General features: G+C 41.3%; 1 protein-coding gene across 29 annotated transcripts in view; it reads left to right on the top strand.

Moving 5' to 3' along the window:
- Positions 1-25,451, top strand: part of KCNMA1 (potassium calcium-activated channel subfamily M alpha 1) — a 768,447-nt gene that overhangs the window by 583,948 nt on the left and 159,048 nt on the right. For all 29 annotated transcript variants that reach the window (XM_037727278.1, XM_037727288.1, XM_037727276.1 and 26 more), the window contains exon 15: positions 16,316-16,425. In XM_037727278.1, coding sequence (XP_037583206.1) covers positions 16,316-16,425 — 110 coding nt within the window. The remainder of the gene's footprint in view (positions 1-16,315; positions 16,426-25,451) is intronic.

The following is a 25,451-nucleotide window of genomic DNA, read 5'->3' as shown; positions in this document are numbered from 1 at the left end:
ATTTTATTTTATTATTATAATTATTTTTTGAGATGAAGTCTTACTCTGTCAACCAAGTTGTAGTGCAGTGGCGTGATCTTGGCTCACTGCAACCTCTGCCTCCTGGGTGCAGCCTCCCGAGCAGCTGGGATTACAGGCACCCACCACCATGTCTGGCTAATTTTTGTATTTTTAGTAGAAATAGGGTTTTGCCATGTTGGCGTGCCTTATCTTGAACTCTTGGCCTCAGGTGATTCACCTGCCTCGGCCTCTCAAAGTCCTGAGATTACAGATGTGAGCCACTGCACTGAGCCTGACCTGCTTGATTTTAGGCTGCAGGTTCTTATGAGGCTTCTGTGGGTTGTGATTTCAATGTTAGTTGCATTTTCAAAGCGTTGGCAGTGCTATTTGAATCTGTCCAATATTGCCCTCAGACTAGATGGTGGTCTATATTGCAAGTTAGCTCTCAGAGAGTAAATATGCTGTGTAGGGTCAGTTTCATCCCTGCATAGCTTAGTGTGAGCCCCAGAGCTTATAAACAGTTGTAGTGACTACTTCCCCATGTCCTCTTTCTTTGTGATCTCTGCAATACTTTCACGTTCCCTGGGGCCTTCCTTTTTGATCTTTTGATGGAAGGTCTGCTGAGGCTGTCATTATCTGGCTTTCTGTATATTTTCTGTGATTGTGTTCACACCTGGGGCCAACTGGTGGAAGGGCAGAGAGAGACGAAAGCAAAAGAATTTTGCTTTCATTGTCTTGGGACCACAGGTTCTCTAGCCAGAGAGGAAAAGTCTCTTACCTCTTTTAATCTTTTTCTGGTTTGCATTGTCACCACTGCTACTACCACTACTAGATGGCTTGGGGGTGGGGCACAGGAGGAGAGAAAAAGAAAGGAAGGAAGGAAAGAAGGAAGAGAGGAAGGAGGAGAGGAAAGAAGGAGGAGAGGAAGGAAGAGAAGGAAGGAAGAAGGAAGGAAAAGAGGGAGGGAAGGAAAGGAAGGAAGGAAATAAGGAAGGAAGGGAGGGAGAGAGGGAGGGAGGGAGGAAGGGAGGGAAGGAAAGAAGAGAAGGAAGGAAGGGAGGGAGGATGGGAGGGAAGGAAGAGGAAGAAGAGGACGAAGGAAGGGAAGAAGGGTGGACGGGAGGGAAGGAAGGAAGAAAAGGAAGGAAAAGAGGGAGGGAGGGAAGGAAAGGAAGGAAGGAAATAAGGAAGGGAGGGAGAGAGGGAGGGAAGAAGTAAGAGAGGAAGGAAGGAAGGGAGGGAGGGAGGGAGGGAAAACAGTGACTTCCTCCATTTTCTCTAAGAGTTACTTCTCATTAGTTAGTTCTACTCCCTGAGAATGAGAGCTTCTCCTGGAGCTTTTCTATTGTCCACATCCTGATGATCTGAGGTCAGGTCAGAGGATACCAGAGGAAAACAATGGTAAACTGACTGCTAATTTGGTGTTACTTCTAATTCAGGTCTTCTTCCTCTGTCTACCTGCTATTGTTTATTCTCAGTGTCTTCAAATAGCTGCTCCATGCATTCTGTCCAGGTCTTAGAGCTGCATTCAGTGGGAGAGACAGGGTGAACTATGATTACTCCATCTTACCCAGAACCAGAACTCAGATATCCCTTTAGCCGCCATATTCTATGTTTGCTATTTACAGCCAGAATGGGGAGAATATTGTCTTTAAGTCAGGGTCTTCAGCATCATGGCTTTTTAGCATATTCAGTAATTATTCTCTGTGGTGCAAGTTTGTGGTAGTTCACCTTTTTTTTTTTTTTTTTTTAAATCAGAGGCTATGAATACTGTAATTCAGCAAACTACATTACAGTGCCATCCAGTGCGTCTCCTGGTAGAACATTGTGAGGTGGCCGTTTCAACTTTCAAACTCATTTGGCTGATTTAGAGAAACTTAGGGGCACCTGTAACATGGCACTGAGATCAATTTAGGCAGCCATCTGCCATCAGGAAAAATGGCATGCAATAAAACCTTTCAGCCGAGTATAATTTTTGTAGTTTCTATCATTAACTACCACGTGTATTTCTTGGTAACAAGAGTGATGCGGTCCCACTGATGAGGGTTTCATGTTCAGAGAAATACAGGGGTCTTGTCTTGATGGCTGGACTCTGTATGCACTGGAGGATGGGAACTAATTGATGTCTGTGAGAGAGAGACATCACTTCCTCTCTTTTTTTCATACCCTGTAAGTAGATAGGGTACCTCTGCCCACTGAGAAGTAACATATATCTCTGTGTCTACTGATTTTGGCATGCAGAAGCTCTTTGTTGTCAGACTGGGTGCAGAAGTCTGTTTATTCCTAGCACGCATACCTATGGCATTGCTTTTTCGAATGACAGATTCTATCCATTTCTCCTTTTTCTAGACTGGGACAAAATGGATATAATTTCTTAAGAAGCTTCTGTTGATTTCTTGTTTTGGCTAAAATTTGGCAATGAGAAGGACATTTCCATCTGTGGTTGAGTATTTTTCTCTTCTCTTTAAATAGGTTAGAGGGGCAAGAGCCAGGGAAAGAGGAATATTTGGTGCCCCTTCAGAACTGGGATTGGGTATCCCACTCTAACTGGGATTAAACTGATCATCTGAAGATCCCAGATAGTGTTTCTCTGCTATATGTACCCATGGACCACTGTATTATTCAAATTTGCTACCACAACCCTCACTCCTCCTGTTTTCCTTGGCTTGTGAAGTGTGAGCGGGGATGTGCGGGTGTCGTGGGCAGGAGGATGGGACAGGGTGAGAATTATAAGCCTCTGATTAGGACATGATTTGCTGTAAGACCTGGGGAAGGTTACTCAACCTCTCTGAGCTCCCTATTTACCTGCCGTAAAAAATGGCAGAGCTCATGGTATTTTTGAAAGATTATCTGTATATGAAAGCACCCACCCCTCAGTCTATAAATTCTCTCCTTCAACTTTCCTAGGAGATGGAAGTAGGTCCTATTTGGCTTTCTATTTGTGATGAGACTTGAGACTGGGTCAGAATTGGATCACTGATGGGAAAAGATAGAGGAATAAGCCTGATATAAAACTACCCTCTAAGGTGGCATAAAGGCATCCCTACCTACAGTGCTTACAATTTTGTGTTGCCAACACTTTTGTAAATGACTGATGTCGGGGAAGGTCCCTGGAGCTCTTTGTGGTGAGATACGGAGTCAGCAGAATTTTCTGACTGAACACATTTTTTAGGGCGGCAGCATTGTTCATCAACCTAAATGACACTGGTTTTCCAACCCCCTCAGCCTCTCTGGCAATCCACCCTCCACTCCCTAAGGCTAGGTGATTTTCTTTGCATGGATAGGTGAGAACTAGGTGCATCTGTCTGGTTTTTCCCAGTCCTCTGCAACAGGGAAGATTTGCTGACTATTCTTTCCCATATGTTAATGAAAACCCATCCAGCAAGTACAGCTTTGCCCAGGGAGAGTTCTGCAGTGGTGGTGACTGGAAGGAGAACAGCTGTATGCTGGAATGAGTTACCTCAATGGATAGACATATATTATCGACTTGAACTTGCTCATGGGACAAGTGAGCATGGGGACAGGGAGGGGTCTCTTTGCCCAAACAGGATCATAGCAAATCCTCTCTCTCTTCCTATCTTATATCAACTGCAGGGTGATGGCCTGCCTGGCAGTTTTCTGAGGTTGCTGAACTACCGTGAGTGGTAAAACATTCCTTGGAATGCAACAAGAAATAGAAAAGTGTGCTTCCCAGAACTCTTCTCAGGAGGCAGAAAGTTTGTGATTACTTTGAATAATAAGGCATTTGGGGGAATATTTTGATAAGGTATTTGGGCTAGGAAGGATGAGTCCCTTCCTCCCAAATGACATGTTCAAGTAGTGACAGATATTTTCTAACTTGCTTTCTAAAAAGCATGGGTCAGCTTGACTGCAAAACTTTTCTTTTGCTGAGTATGCAAAATTAGGCTCCAGATTGAATTACTAGGGGCAATAGAGGCAGAGGGCTCTGGCCAGTGATCATTCCTCTCTCTTATCACCCCGCCTAGTACTCAGCCTCTCCTCTAAATACAAGCTAGACAAGTATTTTTAAAAATAATATTTTGAATAAGAACTTTTTTTTTTTTTGGCACACTCATCCTGTGGACCAAGGATATGCCAGGTATCCATTCAAAATCAGGTGGCAAAACTGGAAGTGAGTAGCAAAGCCATTTGATAGGAAGGAGAATGAGAGATACCCAGTGTGTAGGGAGAACTAACTGAGAGATGTGGGCAAGCGTCCAGTGCAGGAGCTACCAGGAGCTAATTCGTTCTGGTCTTCAGGGTCCTGCTTGCCCAGAGCTCCTTTCAGAAGGCCCCGTTGGGTGACCCTGCATCACCTTAATGGTGCTACGCACACGATACATTTTCTATTTTGGGAGACCATCATGTCTCCTCCAAATATCAACTTCTCCCTTGTCATCATATCTATCCAGAGTTAACTTATTGGCCATTAGGAAAGTCTGCGGGTGGTAGGGAGGACTCCAGAGAATATTGCTATCTTTTGGAAACAAACTCAGACAGCTTAATGTTTCTCTTCAATTCAGAGAACCATTGGATGATCACTCATGTCCCAGCCTTTTCCAGCAGCAGCTAAGCAATAGGAAGCCATGAACCTAAGCCCCACATCTCATTGGCTAAGTTCCTTTGTCTGAATGGCAGAGTTATCTTGTCTGTCATCACCATCATCAGTGTCATCACGTATCACTCATTACTTATAAGGACAGCTGACATTTACAGACTGTCTACACGGTACACACTCAATAAATGCCACCTTTTAGTATAATTAGAACACATGCTCGCCTGACCTGTGAAAGTACTCCACAAATGTTCGCTATTTGCCAGGCATCCTGCTAAGCACTTTACATGTGCCACCTCATTTCAGCTGCCTTCCTAGGAGGTAGGTACTAATGTTGCTCTCATTTTGCAGGGGAAGGGAATTAAGGCTGGAAGAGGTTATGCACCTTGACTCAGGAGCACATGATGAGGCTGGGATTTTTTGAAGCTGCATGAGCTTAGGCACTTTCCTACTGTACTCAGTGGGCACTCAGAATCATGGGTTTCTCCTGAAAGGAAAACTGCTAAGCCCAGCTAAATACCTCAGCAATTTGTAGGCTGCCTGCTTTCAATCTCTGAACCCAAATGTCTTTTTGATGAGTCCTAAAATCCACTCTAGGAAACCGCAGAGGGGAATTTCTTAAATCGCTTCTAACTTCTTGTGAAAATATTCTCTAACTGGCAAGAGATTGTCCAGATAACAGTGAATACACAATAAAGCCGGTGCTTCTGCCTTTGTTACCTGGCTCACAAATAACCCATTTGGCTTCCCAATCACTCTGATACCTAAAACTAGCAGAATTTATGCTCACGGCTGGAATAGCTCTGTTCAGCCAGAAAGCAAAAGTTTATGACCAAACCCTTTGCTCTGAAATGAAATCTAGTCTCTTTGGCGCGACTTTATTAGGCCATATTGTATGGCGATAGGAGACATAAGTACCCAGAATCTGCTGTCACTAAAACGGGACTGGGTTGGCGAGCGTTTTCCTCCTCACACTCAATACTGTGTCCTAAAATGGGAAAGTTGAATAGAAATTAGGGATGTAAATCAGGGCCATTTTCTGAAACTTCATTTTTAATTGAATTCAATACAGTCATGTCATTGCTTCTGTATCTACACAACCCACATTCCAGTGGAGATTAAGCTATTATTGGGGTCACTGGATCAATGGAGAGAGACTAAGTAGATAAATCTGGACCCCTGAAATATTGTTTGGGCTAATTATCACAACAGCCCAAACACTTGGATACCCATCTTGTGCTTAATTATCTAGAAGCTTTCTCTGTTACTGGCTCCAATATCTAGCAATACTTCACGGAAAGCATTCTTTTTCATGTCTGGTTCAAATGCTTTAGGCTGTAATTGATTCTTTTGAATCTCTGATCCTCAAGGCATCGTAGAGAATACTTGTCCCATATTCTTCACAGTCATTGGGAACAGCTCCTTGCTACTCAAAGTATGGTCCCTATATGGGAAGTGTCAGTGTCATCTGCGAGCTTGTTAGAAATGCAGATTCATAGACTAGACCCCACCCCAGGACTAAGGCATGAGAAACCGGATTTTACCAAGAGCCTTGGGTGATATACGTGCATATCAAAGTATAGAAAGCACTGGACTCCATGTTTCCGCGGACTATTATTAAGTAAGCCCTCAGATACATCCACTAGTGAGACCTTGTCACTTGTTAACAGCAGTGAATGGTGGGATTCTCACCAAATTGTCTAAAATAGTAAAGATCCTTCAAAGGCACAGGCAACTCTCTAGTTTTTTATGTTAACGACAGTAAGCTCCTCATTCCTATATGGATTCAAATATTCTTTCTAACCCATTTCTTCTTCTCTCAGTTTTGGCCTTGATTTTGGAATTCAGGAGTAATGAACTTGCCAAATATTACCTTCCCTGGGCTCAGTTTACTTCCTGTTGAATTGTTTGACTTTACTTTGGAATCCCAAAAAAATGAAGACAAGAAGAAGACAAGGAGGGCTGAGTCACATGGGGAAGATAGAATAGGCATGAGATGGAAGGCGGGGGAACGGGCCTTCCTCCCCCAGAGGAATGCAGGAAGGACTCCTAGCTAGTAGGAATAACTCCAGTTAGATTGGTGGCAATATACCAGTTCTTGAGAGTTTTGTCTTTCAAATTCAAGCCTCCAAGTTATTGGATTTAGAATTTAGAAAACCGTAAGCCACTTGCTAAGAAGCCCAAGATGTTGTGTAATGAAAAATTTCCCAGAAAATATTGCTCATAGTAAGAAGTTTTTTGGGAAGTGTAAAAATGACCCAATTATACATCCTCCCTGGAAGATCCTAAGAGTGCAGAATTTTTTTCCACGCCCAGAAGCAGAACTGGTTTATTTCATGCCCCAACAGTGAATGCTATGAAGTTATTTATGCTTACTTATGATCAGCTGCCTAGAAAAGTTGTTCTTGTTTCTTTAGGTCTCTTTCTCCAGTTTTACCTTGCTTAGTTCAACTCAGCAGATATTAACTGAGCACCTCTTATTTACAAGGTACTGTGCTGCTCATTCTGGAAGATAGAGAACTGAGTAAGACAGCCCTTCCTTTAAGGAGCTTACAGTCGAATACGGAAGTGGAATTCCACTTCATTGTCGTTCTCTTCAGACGTTCGAGGATGCTAATGTGTGATGGTACTTAATGCTTATCACCACACATGGAGCACTTACTAAGTGTCGGGTACTGTTCTAAGCACTCTGTACTGATCATCTCATTCAGCCCTCATGGCCTCCTGAGAGATGTGTGCAGTTACTATTCCCATTAAGGCAGGGACAGCACAGCACATTGGTGAAATGAGGAAAAGCCTCAGAGAGGAGGTAGTTTCTGACTTGAAAGTTACAGGAAGTATTGAAGTTTGACAACTGAAAACAGTCATAGAGAGACATATTTGTGATAGAAGGGTCAAGGGAAACAGATTTCAGGGTGGGAAGTCAGGAGAGGAAGTTTTTAGATTAGCATTTCCCATCTCCTTGACCTGCTCTTTGAAATAAAGGATTCTGCAACTAAATATCAAGTGTCCCCCTTGGAGATTTACAATTCCTCTTAACATGTTAAATACTCTAAGGAGCATTACATTAATAACAAAATAATAAAATTAAATGAAACAAGTTGTCTTTGTTAAATTCTGTGCTTCCCAAGTTTATTTCATTCATTCAGCAACTAGTATTGAGCTATAACTATGTACCATGCACAGTCCTGGCAGTGGAGATTCGGGTAAAAATCTGTGCCTTCAACATTTCCTACATTTTAGTGGGGGCCGCTACGGAATCTCCTCACGTTCTCCTTTGTTTCAGATAACCCTTGCTGTTAAGTTCTGTCAAGTTTATTCTGGGATGTATTAGTTGAGAATAATTCTGCCTTTCTGAAATGGGAAATTGTGGGAAGTCAGATTTTTAAGACAGAGAGGTGCCATGTTGTGGACCAGCACAATTCCATGTGTGGTCCGTGGTCCATGGATGGGGACTGTGAGCTGTTTGTTACTCATCCGTGATGAGTTAAGTACAGAAGATGAGAGTAAGTGCTTAGAAACTTTCCAAGCAATCTGATGGATTAATTTTATAATGGTTGTGAATCTATGTGAAAAATTTTGGATTTGTACTTTGCATATCGTCTTTCCATTTCATTTTTTTGTAATTCATTTTTATTTATCTTTTATATTTATTTATTTATTTGTTTATGGTCTCACCATGTTGCCCAGACTGGTCTCACACTCCTCTGCTCAAGTGATCCTCCTGCCTTGGCCTCCCAAAGTGCTGGGATTACAGGTGTGAGCCAATGTCTGGCCCATAATTCATTTTCACTGGATTTTGCAAAAGAATGAATATTAGAAATAAAAGCTAAACCCTGTTCCCTCACCTCAGATGGGGTGAGAAGGGCTGCCTTGGAAAACCCTGCATACGAAGCTGAACTATCCTAAGGTTAGTTTGGCAGTCATCTGCCTGAAAACATTTACTTCCTGCTCAATTTACCCAAATAAGAATTATTTTTAGTGGTATTTTTAAAAAGCCATATTATTTGAAGGACATGTAAAGATGTTCTTTACTATTAGCAAGGTTGCAAAACCAAATTCGTATCTGGACAGAGAGTAAATAGGCCAATTTTTAAAGAGATCTCTTAAGCGTAAACACCTTTTTTACACGGAAGAGAAAATTAAGGAGAGAGTGGCAAAACCTTTTACATACTAAAAAAAAGTACCAGTTTCTTGCCACATACGTAACACTTTAAAAAATCATTTCTCAATAATTATTCTTTTAAAAAGTTCTGCTATCACTCTTGCTGTTACCCTTCCTTTACCTTTAGTTCCTCTGGCACTCTGTCTTTCCAGAAATAATCCTGTTTGGGGTAATGGAGTGGGGGGAAATGCTGTGTATTCTGATGCTTTTGCATGTGGTATGGTCTGTTAATCTCTCTCTGAACACCTCATGTGGGCTGATTCCTTTTTCATAGTGCCTGATGGAAGAGATCTCGTTTGATAGTCTGCAGCCCACTTGTCTAGGAGTAAGAGATTTGGCTCCAGTCCACCCCGAAATTAATCTTTGGAGTTGTTAATTTATTTGTTCATGGCTGAAGCAGCCAATTATCTGGCATTTCATCAAATCCTCCCAAAATTGTTTTAATTGACATTGTACCGAAGCCTTTGGAAAAATCTGAGATCTCTTTGTCCTATTCACACATCTGGAAAATGCTCTCTGAAGTAGGCCATAATTGTGGAATGCCAAATTGTTATGGAGTCCCTGAAATCCAAGCAACATTCAGAAAGGCAGCTGAACTGAGGCCACATCCAGGAAGTTCAGTGTTGAGATGCAGTTTGGCACAGAGAAGAAATACATTCTGAAAAGGTGTAAATCACTGTTCTCTTCTGCTTTCTCCCTTTGGTTTCAACTTTGTCACTCGTTTGCTCCACCACAGAAAGCTGTGCAAAGAGGCATTCTCTGTGCTGGCACCATTTGGACCTCAGCTAGCAAGACTCAAACATTTCATTTTGTTTATTCTATGAATTGCTTTCAGGATTTGCAATTATACTGAAGAATGGAGAGGCTAAGAAGGGGTGGAGAAGGAGATAACCACATGCCCTTTGATAAAAACTGGGGCAAGTTTGTTGACATTGGAACATAGAGGGAAATAGAGGAGGAGAGAGTCTGAGAAGTCCCATGATGAAGTCTTCTTAATATCTTGCTGGCCTTAACATCTTACTTTCCTACAAGAAATGAGAAAATGCAACATTCAATTAAACTTTTCCCCTTGACAGAGCATGCTGTTGAGGAATGGATACAAATGACCCCCCACTCATTTTAGTAACCAGCTCAAACATTCATCAGCTTAGAACCCATCAATTTTGATTTCATGTTTGTTATCTTAGGCAAGGACTTGACACATTTTCTGGGGTATGTAGGGGGGATCAGGATAAATACCTTTTAATGGCATCTAAGATATGCCAGTCAGTTCATATGACTGCTTTCTGTTTCAGACAATCTCATTTCAAGGGACAGTGACAATGTATTGCATAATTTATGTATATAAATATTCATTCAAATGTAACTAATTCTTATTAAGCACTTCTAAGATTTAAAACTGTGGATCCTTTACAGGAAGAGTATTTACTGAAAATTTATATAGGCTTTTTAAAAATAGTAAATGTGATAAGTTATTGTGAATACACTAACCTTTTACTACCCATTTTGGGCAGTGTCAGTGTGTATATGTTACGACTCATCTCTTCTTATTGCAGCTATTAACATAATGGTCATTGGTTTTTATAATTTCCTTTTAGTTCTTTATTTTTGATGTGCATAATATAATACATATTTGGATTAAAAGAGTATGCCTGTTTTCAATTAAATGAGAACTGGTATATGACAATCTTTGGAATTATTTACATGACTTCAGGGGTAGGGATGGACTTTTGCAAAATTATTTGGTTGTAATCAACACAGTTATTCAGACTCTTTACTGGGAACAGAAATCATGATGCTATAACATACCCCTAGCCAGGAGAGCTGAATTTTTCACATTCACCGGGCTGTTAGCATTAGAGAAACACAGTTTCACTCTAATCAGAGGAAGCATAAAAAATAAAAGGCATCATTACCAACCCACCATTAGTGACACATGCGGAACCTGGGATCAGGAAGGTGTGACTTCCCGTGGAGCCAAGGCTGAGGTTTCCAGTTGGAACGTACATTTGATGGGGGAGCTGTCTGCCCACGGATTGGTGTGAAACCATTTGCTTGGGAGGTTCAACTAGACTGGTTGAAAAATTAGATAATGAAGAGTAGATAAATAAGACAGTGAAAGGTGTAGGCAAGCTAGTTCATTGGCTCAATCCCCTGTTCTCACTGACGATCCCCTGTGTATTTGATGAATAAGGACCCACAGAGCATCACCTGCTCATCTTTGCTAGGCACTCTTCTGAAACAGCTGGGGTTTGATGTGACAGCCAAAGGATAAATTGCTGCCTCAGGAAATGCTCTGCCTTTGACTGATTGCTGAATGGCTGGCAAATTAATTCTGGCACCTTTCCCTAAGTCATTTTGGTCCCATTCCTTCATTTTTCTGCTGAGAAGTGTGTCTTCACATTACAGTTAAAAATACATTGACAACACAAGTGTGGGGAACAGCATGCACTATTTTAGGAAAGAAGTTGTAGGCTAGGAAGGTTCTATTTTATATAACAGAAGCCATACTTTTATGCCCTGAGAGGAGGCTTGAACCACCCCTTCAGCTAGAGCCAAAATGGATTATTACTCCTTGCTAGATGTCTCGTAAAGTCATGGGCTACTGAGTTTGAGCTTTTGAGTCGCTGATGGGCTTTGTTTTTGATATTTCCCTCTTACAGATTTGTACGCAGGAAATCTGTCCCATCTCCCCAAATCCTAACACCACAACTTCCCCACACCTCTGTCTTTGTGGTGGTTGGTTAAGATTGTGAACTCTAAATCCTGTTTGTACCACATATTCACTTGTGAGTGTCAGCAGCTTTCTTAACCTCTCTGTGCCTCAGTTTTATCATCTGTAAAAGGGGAATTCATAATGACAATAACCCCCTTCACCTTGTCCAGATATCTTTGTTCACTTTCATTTTCTTGGTATTAAACACAAGGTTTTATTTATTTGTTTATTTTAGAGACAGGATCTCTCTGTTGCCTAGGCTGGAGTGCAGTGGTGCAATCATAGCTCACTGCAGCCTTGAACTCCTGGGCTCAAGCTATCCTCCTGCCTCAGCCTCCTGAGTAGCTGAGACTACAGGGGTGTGCTAACATACTTTACAAATTTTTAATTTTTTTGTAGAGGCAGGGTCTTGCTATGTTGCCAGGCTGGTCTCAGACGTCTAGCCTCAAACTTCCTGCCTCAGCCTTCCAAAGTGCTGGGATTACAGGTGTGGCCAAGGATTTAAATTCAATGTATTTTACACTGATTTTCTTTTTCTGTCTTGAGAATACATTGTATGAGAAATGTACACTTTTGTTTTTGCTTTTCCAAAGAAAATCAAAGATACCATACTCGAGACTTAGAAAAGCAACGTTGTTAGGAGGTTGTAATTTCAGCCCTTGAGTAGGTATGAAGATCGAAGTTCTGTTGCTGAGTTTGTGATGCGCTAGATGTCATGATGCTGGGTTCTCACTCCTGTCTCGTCTGATGTGATCCACCTATTCCTGTCCTTGTTCTGGCATGACTTAAGGATTAAATGGTCCTATTATTAATTATAGTTACTGATTCTCCTGCTCTTATGTTATACATAAGGGTTTTAAAAATCCTTTTAATTATGGTAAAATACACATACAAAATTTAGTATCTTAATCATTTTAAAGCATATAGTTCAGTGATGCATTCACATGGTTATGTGACCATCACTACCATCTACCTCCAGAACTCTTTATTTTGCAAAACTGACACTCTGTCTCATTAAATAGTGACTCCCCATTCCCTCTCCATCCAAACCCTGGCAGCCACCATTCTACTGTTTCTATGCATTTGAGGACTCTAGGTACCTCATATAAGTGAAATCATAACATCATTGCCCTTTTTGTGATTGGGCTATTTCAATTAGCATAATGCCTTCAAGGGTCATCCATGTTATAGCATGTGTCAGAATTTTCTTCTTTTTTAAGGCTGAATAATATTCCATTGTAAATATACCACAGTTTGATTATCTAGTCATCTGTCCATGGACACTTGGGGTGCTTCCACCTCTTGGATATTAGGAGTAATGCTGCTGTGAGCATGAGTGTACAAATGCCTCTTTGAGATCCTTCTTCCAATTCCTTTGGATATATGTCTAGAAGTGGAATTATGAATCCTATGGTAATTCTATGTTTAATTTTTTGAGGAACCACCATACTGTTTTCCACGGTGGCTGTGCCACTTTACATTCCCACCAACTACATACATTGCTTGAAAAGATGACAGTGTAATTCAGTTAGCAATTTTAGACTCTTTTTAAAGTGAAATTCCTTGACCAGAAACCTCAAAAACATATTGACTGTCCATATGGAAATAGTGTTAAAGATGTGGAAATCTTAAACAGATGGCAATGGCAATGGATCTAAACTCCCCAGCATTTACTCAGTTGATTCAATGCTACCAGGTCTAGTGTATAGAGACTATCTGCAGGTCTACACAAGGATATAGAAGAGACATTTTGCTTTCTAGAACATTCTGTACTGTTTTTCAGTTATTTGGCTTTCAGTCCTCAAGCACTTCAGATGAGCCGCAAGGGCAAACTTGCAGGAAAAAAGTTATGGAAAAATCAGTAAAAGACATATTTGATCAGATATATCATAGTCAGATACATCTGGTGCTTCCTCCAGCAAAGGCAAAAATACGGGAAGTAAATACCAGTGTTGATTTAATCAGAAACTAGAACAGATCTTAAGATGAAAAATATGCACAATCAATATTTGCTGAATGAATGTTAATGAATCAATAAAACAATTTTTGCTAAATTCAAAACAAACACGAATAATATTGTTATCCTACAAAGAAGGTATTCCTTCTTATTTAAAAAGTTTCGTGATTTACGTACAAAAAGATTTGGTCTAAAGAATAGCTTCATTAAGACATAAAGCATGAAAATTCTGACCAAAACTAAAAGTACCTTGTTTAAAACCATACTAATTGAGGAATACCACCAACGATCAAAAATAAAGGTTTATATTTTCATTATTTTTGATCGCCAGTTGTTGTATTTAAATTAAATCATAAACAACACATTATAAAAGAACACATGTAAAAAGAATAGGCTGAATTGTTTTACTTCAGGAATACCATCTGCTCATAAGGCTCTAGTATGAGGATTTATAATTAGTGATACCTCGGATAGTATCCCATTCATTAATAAAACAAATTATGCTCATACTGTTCCCCAAATATTCTATATTCCAACATGTTTTACTAAGGCAGACTAGGCTTTCTTCAAATTAGTTAGAGTTAGTGACCTTTGCTTATAAGTGAAGCATATCTTTTATTTGAAAAAAAATTATTGAGATATTATGGTTTGGAGAAATTAAAAAGTTCATGCTCAGCTAAACACATTGCAGTTAATTTTAAAATCATACCATTTAGTAATAGAAATGGTTGAGTGACTTTTTTTTCTAAAGACCCCAATCTGGGGAAGGCCAATTTATAGATAAACAGCTCATACCAAGCAGCACTGCCTAGCTAATGCCTAACCTGTGGGAGTAGGCTGGAAGCAGCTCAAACTAATGAGGTTAACCTACATGATCTAATCACCCAGACTGAGCAAAATAAACCAGACAAAAAGCACAGAGCTAGAAAGCGTTCAGTTTATTTCTACATTTTTTTTGGCTTTTGTATGCCAGAGCGTCACCAAGTAGATGATAGGGTGTCCTTTTCCCACTGTTTGTAGGTCTCCTTCTGATCCATGTGTTGCATTTCTCCCAGTTAACTGACTGGCCGCAGGCAAGATGCCTTTTAATACAAGATCAGCACAAGATATTCTAAAGAGTCACTTCCTGTTGGCGGGGTGGCTTCCTCTCATCTTCCTCTTACCCAAGCCCCCAATGGAAGGGAAGCCTGAAAGGCTGCAGCCAAAGACACAGCTTGCCCTCCTTCCCTCAGGGAGGCCTGCAAGATCCCTAAGCTCCCAAAGAGGCTCAAAATTCTCCTTGTAATTCACCAGTTTCTAAAGATTAACTCCATTGCAAGCTGGCCGAGGTGGCATGCACATGCCTGTAATCCCAGCATTTTGGCAGGCCAAGGCCGGATCATGTGAGGTCAGGAGTTCAAGACCAGTCTGATCAACATAGTGAAACCCTGTCTCTACCAAAAATACAAGAATTAGTTGGACTTGGTGGCGCACACCTGTGATTCCAGCTACTTAGGAGGCTGAGGCAAAAGAATTTCTTGAACCCAGGAGGCAGAGATTGCAGTGAGCTGAGATCCTACCACTGCACTCCAGCCTGGGTGGCAGAGCAAGAATTTGTCTCAAAAAAACAAAAAAAGAAAAGAAAGAAAGAAAGAAAGAAAAGATTGACTCCATTGTAAAATCCTTCCAGAGATGTTTAGAGTGAAAAGGGTTGCTGAGAAAACCAACTAACCTTTACCACTTAGAAAAAAATGCATACTTTAGTGAAATTTGGAGCAAGATCTCTCTGAAACGACTGCATGTTACTTTTGGTCATATTCCTTGTGGGGTCAGACAAATCTCGTTTTATGCAAAGTAGAAATATACTGTTTCATTATAATATATGCTGTTCATTATAAAAGCCTTCAGACAAGAGAGGAATCTATAGAGAAAAAAAAGTATCGTTCTACCACTCAGAGGGAACAACTGTTAGTGTTTTGATATAAAGCTTTCTAGATATTTTTTATGACTTTAAAAACATTAAGATAACTATAGGGCATTTAAAAAAATAGAATCAGATTATACACACTATTTTATAATGTGCCTTTTTACAGAATTTCTATATGAACTGGTATATATTTTCATTATAATTTTTAATTGCTTCTTAGTATTCATTGTATGTATACCATTTATGGTTAGTTCCATTTTTTCATGAATAGAAGGATGTTCTTATATGTTCTTTTACCTCTGTTTTCTTGTTTTTTTTTTGCTATGAATACTTAAAATGGAATTGTTGTGTAAAGGAGTATGTACTTTTGTAATTTTGATTATAATTACAATTTGATAATAATTTAAAACAGTTGTATCAATTTCCTTGCCCACTAATATTGTGGGTGAATGCCCATGTCTCCACACCATTAGAAGTCATACAGATTAAAGACTGGGTACAGTGGCTTACACATGCAATCCCAGGACTTTGGGAAGAAGCGGCAGGAGCATCACTTGAGACCAGGAGTTGGAGACAAGCCTGGGCAACATAGCAGGACCCTGTCTCGAAAAAAAAAAAAACAAATAGCTAGAAATGGTGATGCACACCTATGGTCCCAGCTACTCCAGAGGCTGAGGCAGGAGGATTGCCTTAGTCCAGGAGTCCAAGGCTACAGCGAGCTATGATCCACTGCACTCCAGCCTGGGTGACAGTAAGACCATGTCTAAATAAATAAATAAATAAAGTTAAAGAAATCATGCAGGTTAAAAAAAGAAGTGATGTTTCAGAGGGCACACACTTCATGAGTTTAAGGTCATCAAAGGCTTTTTGTGGGTGCAGAGGAGTTCCTAACTGCTGAAAAGGTCACTGTCTTCTAATTAGTGCATTCATTTGTTTGCCTGAGAGTATAACTCAGGCTTCCCTTTTATAGACCTCTGTCATATTTTAAACTCTCCGCATGTGTTCCTTTTCTTTAGATTGAGGAAGACACGTGGCAGAAATACTACTTGGAAGGAGTCTCAAATGAAATGTACACAGAATATCTCTCCAGTGCCTTCGTGGGTCTGTCCTTCCCTACTGTTTGTGAGTAAGTGACCATTAACTGGATGCTCTTTGGCTCTCAGGGATATTGAATGTGCCCCTTGAAAGAAAGCCTCCCAACTCTGCTCAGCACAGTTGGAGCAGTCACCAATTGCCGAGGGCGTCCCCTGTGCTTGGCCCCATGTGATGAACAGGAAGGGGGGTCATCACATGGTCTCCGCCTGGGGAATTTCCACTGGCCCCACTTTTCTCAACAGGCCTGATAGTCTTGGACTTGGATGCATTGTTTATGCAAACTTATGAACTGCAGTTATCCTGTATGCCTCCTGTGATGTAGACACATTTATGAAGAGTGGCATGAAGCCCTATCTTTCTGATTCTAATAGGGCAAAACAAATCTTGCCAGTCCCTGAATGAAAGGAATTTTAATCTGTCTTCCAATCAAGTCTAATCATAGAGCCAACAGAGAAGCTACTGAAATAAAGCCTTTCAAAGTGTTTTCACCCTTTGCTGAGGAAATGTGGAACCAAATGTACAGAAGGAGGCGTTGAGCCCCTACATGGACAACTGTCATCTTATAATAAGTCTTAGCTTCTCTTTCCAATGGCTTGGCAGGATGGATCAAAGCCACCCACCATGGCCACTGCAGGTAGAATAGAGGTCACTTGGTGGGGGTGACCTCAAGAGCTCCAGGTGCCTGCCGTGAGCCATGACGGTGCCTCAGATTCCCCACTTAGAATCCTCATGTATGCAATCCCAGCACTTTTGGAAGCTGAGGAGAGGAATCACTTGAGGCCAGGAATTCAAGACTAGCCTGGGAAACACAGTGAGACTCTAGCTCTACAAATATAAGGGAAATTAGCCTAATGTGGCCGCACACACATATGGTCCTAGCTACTCTAGAGGCCAAGGAAGGAGGATTGCTTGAGCCCGGGAGGTTGAGGCTGCGATGAGCTATGATTACATCACTGCACTCCAGCCTGGGCAACAGTGAGACTATGTCTCTAAAATTTAAAAAAAAAAAATCTCAGATGTGGAGTTTAAGATGAATGGGGGCTTTGTGCCCTCTGAAAACACAAATTCCCTGAGAATGGTGAAACATTCAGCCTGATCTCTTGACACCTTCACAAAGGATTTGACAAGGCTGCTTCTCACTGGGAAGAATCAGGGGGATCTGGAAGCTCATTGGGCTGAGGAAGAAAAACCATTTGCTTGCACTTCCTGCCTACTTACAAACCAAAGCACCTTCCTGAAAGAGAGGTCTGAAGACATCGAAAGAAAACTGATCAGCCTTTACCATGAAGGAGAGGACAGTCCTGAGTGCCCTTGGCCTCCTCTGTGTCACGGTTTTCTTTCTGTATGCAAGAGGGAGGGAAGCGGACCATTTGGTGGCTTCCTGTTTACCTGGAGCCTCCTGTCACTGAACACAGCAGGTGCACTCTGTCAGCCCCTGGGCCCAGACCCTAAGCAATCCAAGATGGTTTGGCTGTTTACTGAAATTTCTCACCCTGTCTCTAAGCGAAAGTTTAAATGCTAAATGGACTGGAAAAGTGAATAGGTAATTGATTTGGAAGGAGTTATTTTCTGAAAATGGATGCCCTATTGTGACTCCGCTGTGAGCCTTTCTTTGAGAGTGATTTCTCTTTCTGCCACTGAGAGGAGTTAACCATTCAGAAGCATTGGGTTCTGGAACACTGAGGCTGTCCCAGGGGATCCCCTCTTCCTTGGAGCTTGGACTGTCTAGGATAGAAAGCCCCGTGGGAAAGCAGGCTTTTTAACAGAAGCAAATGAAGCCTTGTCTGTCTAATGTGGTGGTGGTCTGAGCACATAGCAGAGATGCTAGTGCCTGGTGAGGGCGTCTCCAGGGGTGTCGTGAAGCCCCCTTCCTTGGCTGTGTGGTTTCCCTGGCCTGACTGGTGTTTGTGTCTAACAGGCATGCTATTTCCAAACTCTCCTAGCCCTTCTTGCTTTCCCGCTCTTCTCTTACTCTGCTCTTGGGAACTGAGTTGGTTCCTCTTACAGGTGTTAACTTGCAGGGTTAGGACTGCTCCCACTACAGACTCTAACTGGGATACTCACAAGGTATGTTCAACTCACATAGTTGCCTAACATAGTGTCTAATTTCATAACAACTTGTTGTTGATATTTCAAAATAGTGGTATTTCACATAAAAAGTAGATTTCTGGCTTCTTTAGAAAATCTAATGTGACAGTGCAAGACCTGCGTTTCCTCTGAATGCTAACTGGCTCCAGTTTGATGTAGCAAATGGTTTAGAATAGTCATATAGTCACTCCTCCCTGATATCTTAAAGCAGGCCAGATTTGCACATAAATCCCATGCCTGGCCCTGTGGATCTGTGAGTTTGCCAACCTTGACCCACTGGGTGATGTGGAACTTCACTGGCCTTCAGCCAGCTCAAGAGCTGGTACTAGTAGCTCTATGAATATTTCCTTTGATTGATTTTCATATTTAGAACATGTCCCAAGGAGGAGACAGATTGTTGTCAGAGAATTTAGTATTTGCTCGGTAAAGCTTGTGATATATATATATATATATATATCTCCCACTTCTGATGTGAGTGAGAATGTGTACGACTTAGTGCTATTATTCGTTTAATACAATGATACAGCGGAGGTAGGAATGATCAATAAAGGAAGGACATTTAATGAGATTTAGGAACATCCCAAAACATTGAAGCTCTCCTCAAGCATTTGATTATCTGGAGGCTTAATTATCTGTGTTTTCTACTTTAAATTAAAGAAAAGCCATAACTCAAAGTTACCAGCAGTTTAATGATAACACTCTTCAATTCAGGTTAATTAAAGCACAGCCGTAATTAGAGGGTAGTGTTGTATATCACCGGGCTGGAACATCAGTATTTTCATTACAGTAAGAATTGGCTATTCAATTTCAAAATGACATAAAGGACGCCAAAATATATTTTAAGCTGGTTCACAGAGAAGAAAAAGAATTGGGGAATAGTCTGAGTATCATAAAGCACAGATAAAATATACAGATTTTCAGAGCAGTTTCTGTAATTATGCACTGCACTAAAACAATATGCAGCCAATAACATCTTAAAGCATGGAAAGAAATAAATTTGCTTTTTCTCTGTGCTGGCAAAGTGTCCCCTTGCAGAGTGGGACTGGGAGAGCTTGGAGTTTTCTCGGAAACTAGGAGAGTCATTCTATGAAAAGATATGGGAGCAGGCTGTAGGGGTGAAATTTGGGGTTGTTTCCTAAGAGAACAGGAAGGGGAGCAAAACAGGCAGTGGGAGCAGAAGGTTCTGCCACCCCGAAAGCTATCTCTATCAATATTTCAAGCCAAGAGATTCTCAGTGTAGCCTTTAGTCTGTGCCCAAAGGCCCAAGGGCCCTTGGCAAATCACTGGTGTAAGTCCGAGAGTCCAAAAGCTGAAGAACTTGGAGTCTGATGTTCAAGGGCAGGAAGCATCCAGCAGTGGAGAAAGATGAAGGCTGGAAGACTCAGCAAGTCTAGTCCTTCCACGTTCTTCTGCCTGCATTATCCAGCCACGCTGGCAACTGATGAGATAGTGCCCACCAAGATTGAGATTCTCCCAGTCCACAGACTCAGATGTTAATCTCCTTTGGTAACACCTTCACAGATACACCCAGGAACAATACTTTGCATCCTTCAGTCCAATCAAGTTGACACTCAATATTAGCCATCACAGGTGCTTACCCCCAATTTCCTTCTCTGAAATAGAAGCACTATGATTTATCTGTCAGTACTGGTTAATGTCTTTCCCCCCTCCCTCCTCCCCTCCTCTCCTTTTTCCTCTACCATTTATCTTTCCCATTGAATACAATAGAAGCACTTAGGAAGAAAGAAACACATTGTGAGCCAGATGTGTATCCAAGTTATATTTACTTTTAACCTTTAGGAAATTATCTTATTGGTTAATCACCAATTAACCAGATATTTAATGAATTGGGATATGTGCACCATTGTGACAGGCTTGGTGCCAATTCTAGGGGAACCTGCAACTAGATTTGATCAAATATATATGCATGAAAAGATCAATAGCAATACTTACAAATGCCAAGTAAAATATTCAGTTTCCCTAGGGTGGCTGCCTCCAGAGTTTATAGTTTGGTGAGGGAAAATAGTATGCATCCTCGGAGCGACATAGGTACTGACTGATAAGTGCCTTGGTAGGTGCGCACAGCTGGAGTACAGATGCTAGAGTTATAGGGACATCTCCCTGTAGGCTGGGGAGACCAGGGGGTGCTTCCTGGAAGAGATGACATTTGAGCTGTGCCTTGTTGGGAGTGTGGATTCAGATGGGCGAATAAAGAAGGGAGCGTGTGTTCTAAGTGGTAGCGAATCTGGAGTCTGGATGACATAGGACCATAGGGAGCTCTCTCAGCACCTAGGTCTCCAAGATTTTCCAGTTACCGCAAATTGCTTTCCTCTTTAGATGAGAGAAGGAGATGCATCAGATTTATTTTGACTTGTGATGTTTTGAGGGGGGATTGATAACAGGTTTTTTTTTTGTGAGCACTTGCAAAAGTGAGGGTGCACTCTCCTATCCCCAGGGAGGGCAGAGGGGAGAGGAGGGGCTGGACAAGGAGGAGCTGCAGAAAACCACAGGTTCGGCAGCTGGGCTGCTTCAAGAACACTTGTGTTCTAGGTTCTGAATCTCACAGTAAGCCTGTTAGTCAGTCATGCATCATTTGCAAAATATAAAAGCTTAATTGTATCTGGTTTTACAGCTCAGAGGGGATTAGGACAAAAGATGTATTTAAAATATGGCATGTGTCTCTCTCTATCCCTCTGCAGCTAATGGAGCAGTTAAAATTCAGATTTGATGTGGAGTATTTAATGCCTGGGTAACTGGGGAACTCCGATCAGATCTTCTTTAGCTGTGCTGAAGGGCAGGAGTTCTGTCCCCAAGCCCGGGGGCAAGTATGGATGCTACTGTGCTGGTTTAAGAGTGCAGGGGGGGATTCTCCATTCCCTCTTCTACCTCCCTGCACTCAGTGCTCCTCGCCCAAATCCAGAAAATCATGCTCTCAACCTGTGTTGTTTTGCACAGACAGATCTTTAAAAAGAAGCCGCTTGGGGAAATTTAAAATTTAAGACTGCCCAGAGAAAAGCTGGGCCTCTTGCCCAATGAAAACTGTAGCTAGTTTAACTTGAGTTCTGTGAAGTCATTAATTTTTAGAAAAAGACATCCAAATTTGAACATGGAGCAGAAAGAAACCAGGCAGACCCAATTGTTACATGATAGATTTCTTTAGCCAAAAATGGGCATCTTAAATGAATTTATGGAGAGGCTTAGATCTCATTAAAAAAAATTTTTTTTCCCCTCATAGAACTGGCCCTATTCATTCACTTGTTTGGGGAGTATTGTAATTAGGGTTGAACATATATGAATACAGATGTGGTTATTTCTACTACAGCGATCCAAGAGGTGACCTTCTTATGTGCTAGTGAATAAACTAGTGACTCTAAAGTCTATTGAAATCCTTAATAACAGGCTACTGAGGCAGTGGTGGGTCCAGAGTACAGAGGGCTCAGTTCTGTTGTAAATGGGGTGGACACTTGGGCTTTGACTCAATGCTGGGCTCTTGTAGCAAACACACAGTTCTTCCTTTCATTTTGTTTCTCATGAATAATAATAGCAAGGTTCTCTAAAAATGCAGTTGTTCACACTTTAGGCAAAAGTTTATTGCCTATATCAAGTGATATAATTATTATTAAATTATAGTGTCTTAGGTATGCTGGTGGAGATGGGGTGTGTGTGTGTGCGTGTGTGTGAGAGAGAGAGAGAGAGGAGGGGGGAGAGAGAGAGTGTGTGTGTGTGTGTGTGACAGAGAGAGAGAGAGAAAAAAAAAATAAGAGAGTAGGAGAAAGGGTGAAGATATTCTGAAACCATTCCACTCTACTCCTAGCAAAGCTTCATAGGAAAATAGAGTCTTAACATTTCCATCAACATTTTAAATCACTTCTATTTTCCTGGTGCTGAGTCTTGGAAATTCTGATGTTTCAAAGTTTCTTTACCTAGATATTTCAATTTCTAGGACCTGTCGTTTTAAATTAAAGCTACTGAATGTGAATCTTTTCCGTTGTAGCCCATTGATCCAGAAGACCTGGCTTCCCAACATGCAGTGTTTGTATCCGCATCTACTCCAATTGCATGTGCCAACCTGATATCCCAGAGGCCCTCTGGATCACTGAAGAGGGACTGGTGTTTTGGGTGGGGCTGGGTTTAGGGGGATGATGACAGCTGCTTCTTTTGTCCTCCCTCACCTGATTCATCCGGTGAGTCCTCTTCAGCAGAGCTCCTCCAAACCTCCTCTTTGTATGCTCTTCCTGAAGGTGCAAACTCTATGACAGGTTTCCATGTTTAATTCACACCAGCAAGTAATCTTTCCAGTCAAGGGGGTTGATTTAATGGCAAGAACAATTTATTTCCCTGTGGGTAGGTAGAAACAGTTGGACTCTAATTCTTAAGAGCCTTTGTTCAGGAACATCTGGGTTGAAACTACTGTAGTTAACAGATGATGTTGGCAGTAAAAAAAAAAAAGGGGGGTGGGGCTTTGTATAATGTCGTTGTCAAATTTGGTAGACCTCTACTTAATAATTACCAAGAAAGTAATCTAACTTGTTATTATAACATTTTTATTGCAGATTGCTGGTTTAAGACCTTTCGGTGACAAGTGGCATTTTTTTTTCTCAAAAAAGAAGTCGTTTCTATTCCCCTGTAATTATTTTTGCAACCAGAAACAACTTCCTGTGTTGGACATATTGGGGCATTTTATTTTAGAAACCAAGAATTAAATTATTGCTAGCTTATGGCTGATTTTATCCCATTTTTCACATTGTGAAGGCGTTCTTGCTTCCTTTTTTGCCCCTTACCTCACCTCATCCCGCTTCCTGGTTCCACACCAGTTCTGTATACATGGAAACACTGTAGGCTGAGTAAAGGTAGAATGAGAATAAGGATTCAATGCCTAATGCCCATTCTTCTTTACCAAAAAATGGTGTTGAATGTTGCAAGTCAATGTTTAACCAGAGAACATCAGTCATGGGTAGACTGAAAGTATATACATTCTTGGGAGTGTAGGGGGTACATAAGGGTATAAGAGGGTCTGTAGAAGGTCCCGAGGACAAATGGTTATATTTTAGAATTGGACTTGCATCTTGGCATTGTGGATTGAAGGCAAAAATTAGATTCCCAGAGCATATCACTGCTTTTTTTCCTTCTGTATCCTTCCTTTCCCATCTGTCTGCTTCTAACAAATAAGACAAGCTAAGAAGCAGCTTGTTTCATGATGCTATACTCACTTCCAAGCTTTCTCCACATAGACTTTCCTAGTTTGCCACTTTGTCTGTTCTCCATCACTTCAGCTACTCATGAGATTCTTCTCCCCTTTCATACATGCATTTATTTATCCCACCTTTACTGAAGGCTTACTCTTTGAACTTTGCAAAATGCCAGTGAGGCAAAGCATACGTCCTGTACAGGAAAAACTCAGTCTAGAGGGGAAAGATAATTAAACAGGTGATTACTGCACCAGCTCCCCTGTTTACTCACTTTGCTCTTCCCCACTGGGCATCTCCAACAGAGGCTGCATCTCTGCAACAGGATGGAGTCCTTAAGCCCAGGATCCTGATATTGGCCAACTATCTGTGGCAGGATCTAACAAAAAAGTGTGACTTGAACACTCACAGAGGGAGCCACAGCTCTGTGTCCAGTGTAAATCATGGTTGATTATGCATGATTTGTATTTTGCCAGTATCCAAAGGATACCTATTACAGTAGGGATTAAAAACTTAGATACCTGTAGGAGTCAGGCAGTTACCAACAAAGAATGAAGAGTCAGGCGGTCTGAGACAATAGAGAGTGGTGGGGACTGTGGCACCTTGGAGAACAAACATCTCATCCAGAGGGATAAGTGCTTCGTAGCTGCACTCCGTTTTAGCCATATCTGATTTCTCAAGGAAAGCTGAAAAGCCAGTTTTTATTTGAATTCACTTGTTGACATCTATTTACAGTTTTTAAAAAACACTGTACTCACCAAACAGAATGTGTCTGCCTGTTGGGCTTGTGACTGCCACTTCATTTCCTCTGTTCTGATGAGAAGCATCTGTGCAGCACACTGCCTCAAAGAGTCAATTTCCACTTTTGACTTTTTACATAAAAGCTATTTGACCTTGACCCAATTGCTTCCCCCTGTTTGGACCTCAGTTTTTCATCTGCATAGGAAGAGCAGGATTGTCCAGTCTTGAAGGGCTGATCTGCAAATCTGTGTTGTGGTGTGGCTTGCCTATGTTCTCTCTGTTCACATCATTCTACCCCTCTCCTTTCCTTTAGCCAAAGGGCAACAGCTTGTTTTGGGTCAAAGGACTTCTTAAAAAGGGGCTTCTATAAGGCATGTAGAATTATCTTAGGTATGGATTTGAATTTATGGAATTAAAACTGGAAGAGGACTTAGATCTGCAGGTCCATCCCCTATAAGGTTAAGGAATGAGTACAACACGACATAGATTTTATGAACTTTCCTGCAGTAGTAGCTAGGAAGACATAATTCACCATTACAATGAACTGTTTCTTCCCTTCTTACCAGTGGGATCAGGTTTATAAAAGCAATGAAGATCTTTGATCCCATGAACTACCAGAGTCCCAAATTGGACTGGTCATTGCTCATAGGATATCAGCAAATTAGCCTTTGCATGATCCATACCAAGTTAAGATCAGCCTTCTCCCTGATGTTTTGGCATTTAGCTACTATTTATGTTACAGCGTGGTTACTTAATGTGGTAATTTGGTTCAGTAAACATTGTACAAGCTATCTGATTTTTTTTTTTAAACAATGTAAGCTCCAGAAGTAACAGTCCCATAAAGGGTGCATGTTAGCAGTGCTCTTTGGGACATAAATTAAGGAGGGCATTTTCCAGCTGTAGTTGGATATGTGTGTTGGTGTTTCAGCAAGCTGCATAATCAGCACAAAGCCCAGGTCATTAGAGTCTGCTGGCAGGAATCAGAAAACCTGCAAATCACCAGGGGATCCCAGATATGCCTGGATAGAAGTGGTCCTTTGAC

Source organism: Cebus imitator, unplaced genomic scaffold (assembly GCF_001604975.1).
Source record: "Cebus imitator isolate Cc_AM_T3 unplaced genomic scaffold, Cebus_imitator-1.0 Scaffold11, whole genome shotgun sequence".
NCBI classification, from domain to species: Eukaryota; Metazoa; Chordata; class Mammalia; order Primates; family Cebidae; genus Cebus; species Cebus imitator.
This window is presented reverse-complemented; position numbering and strand designations above follow the sequence as displayed.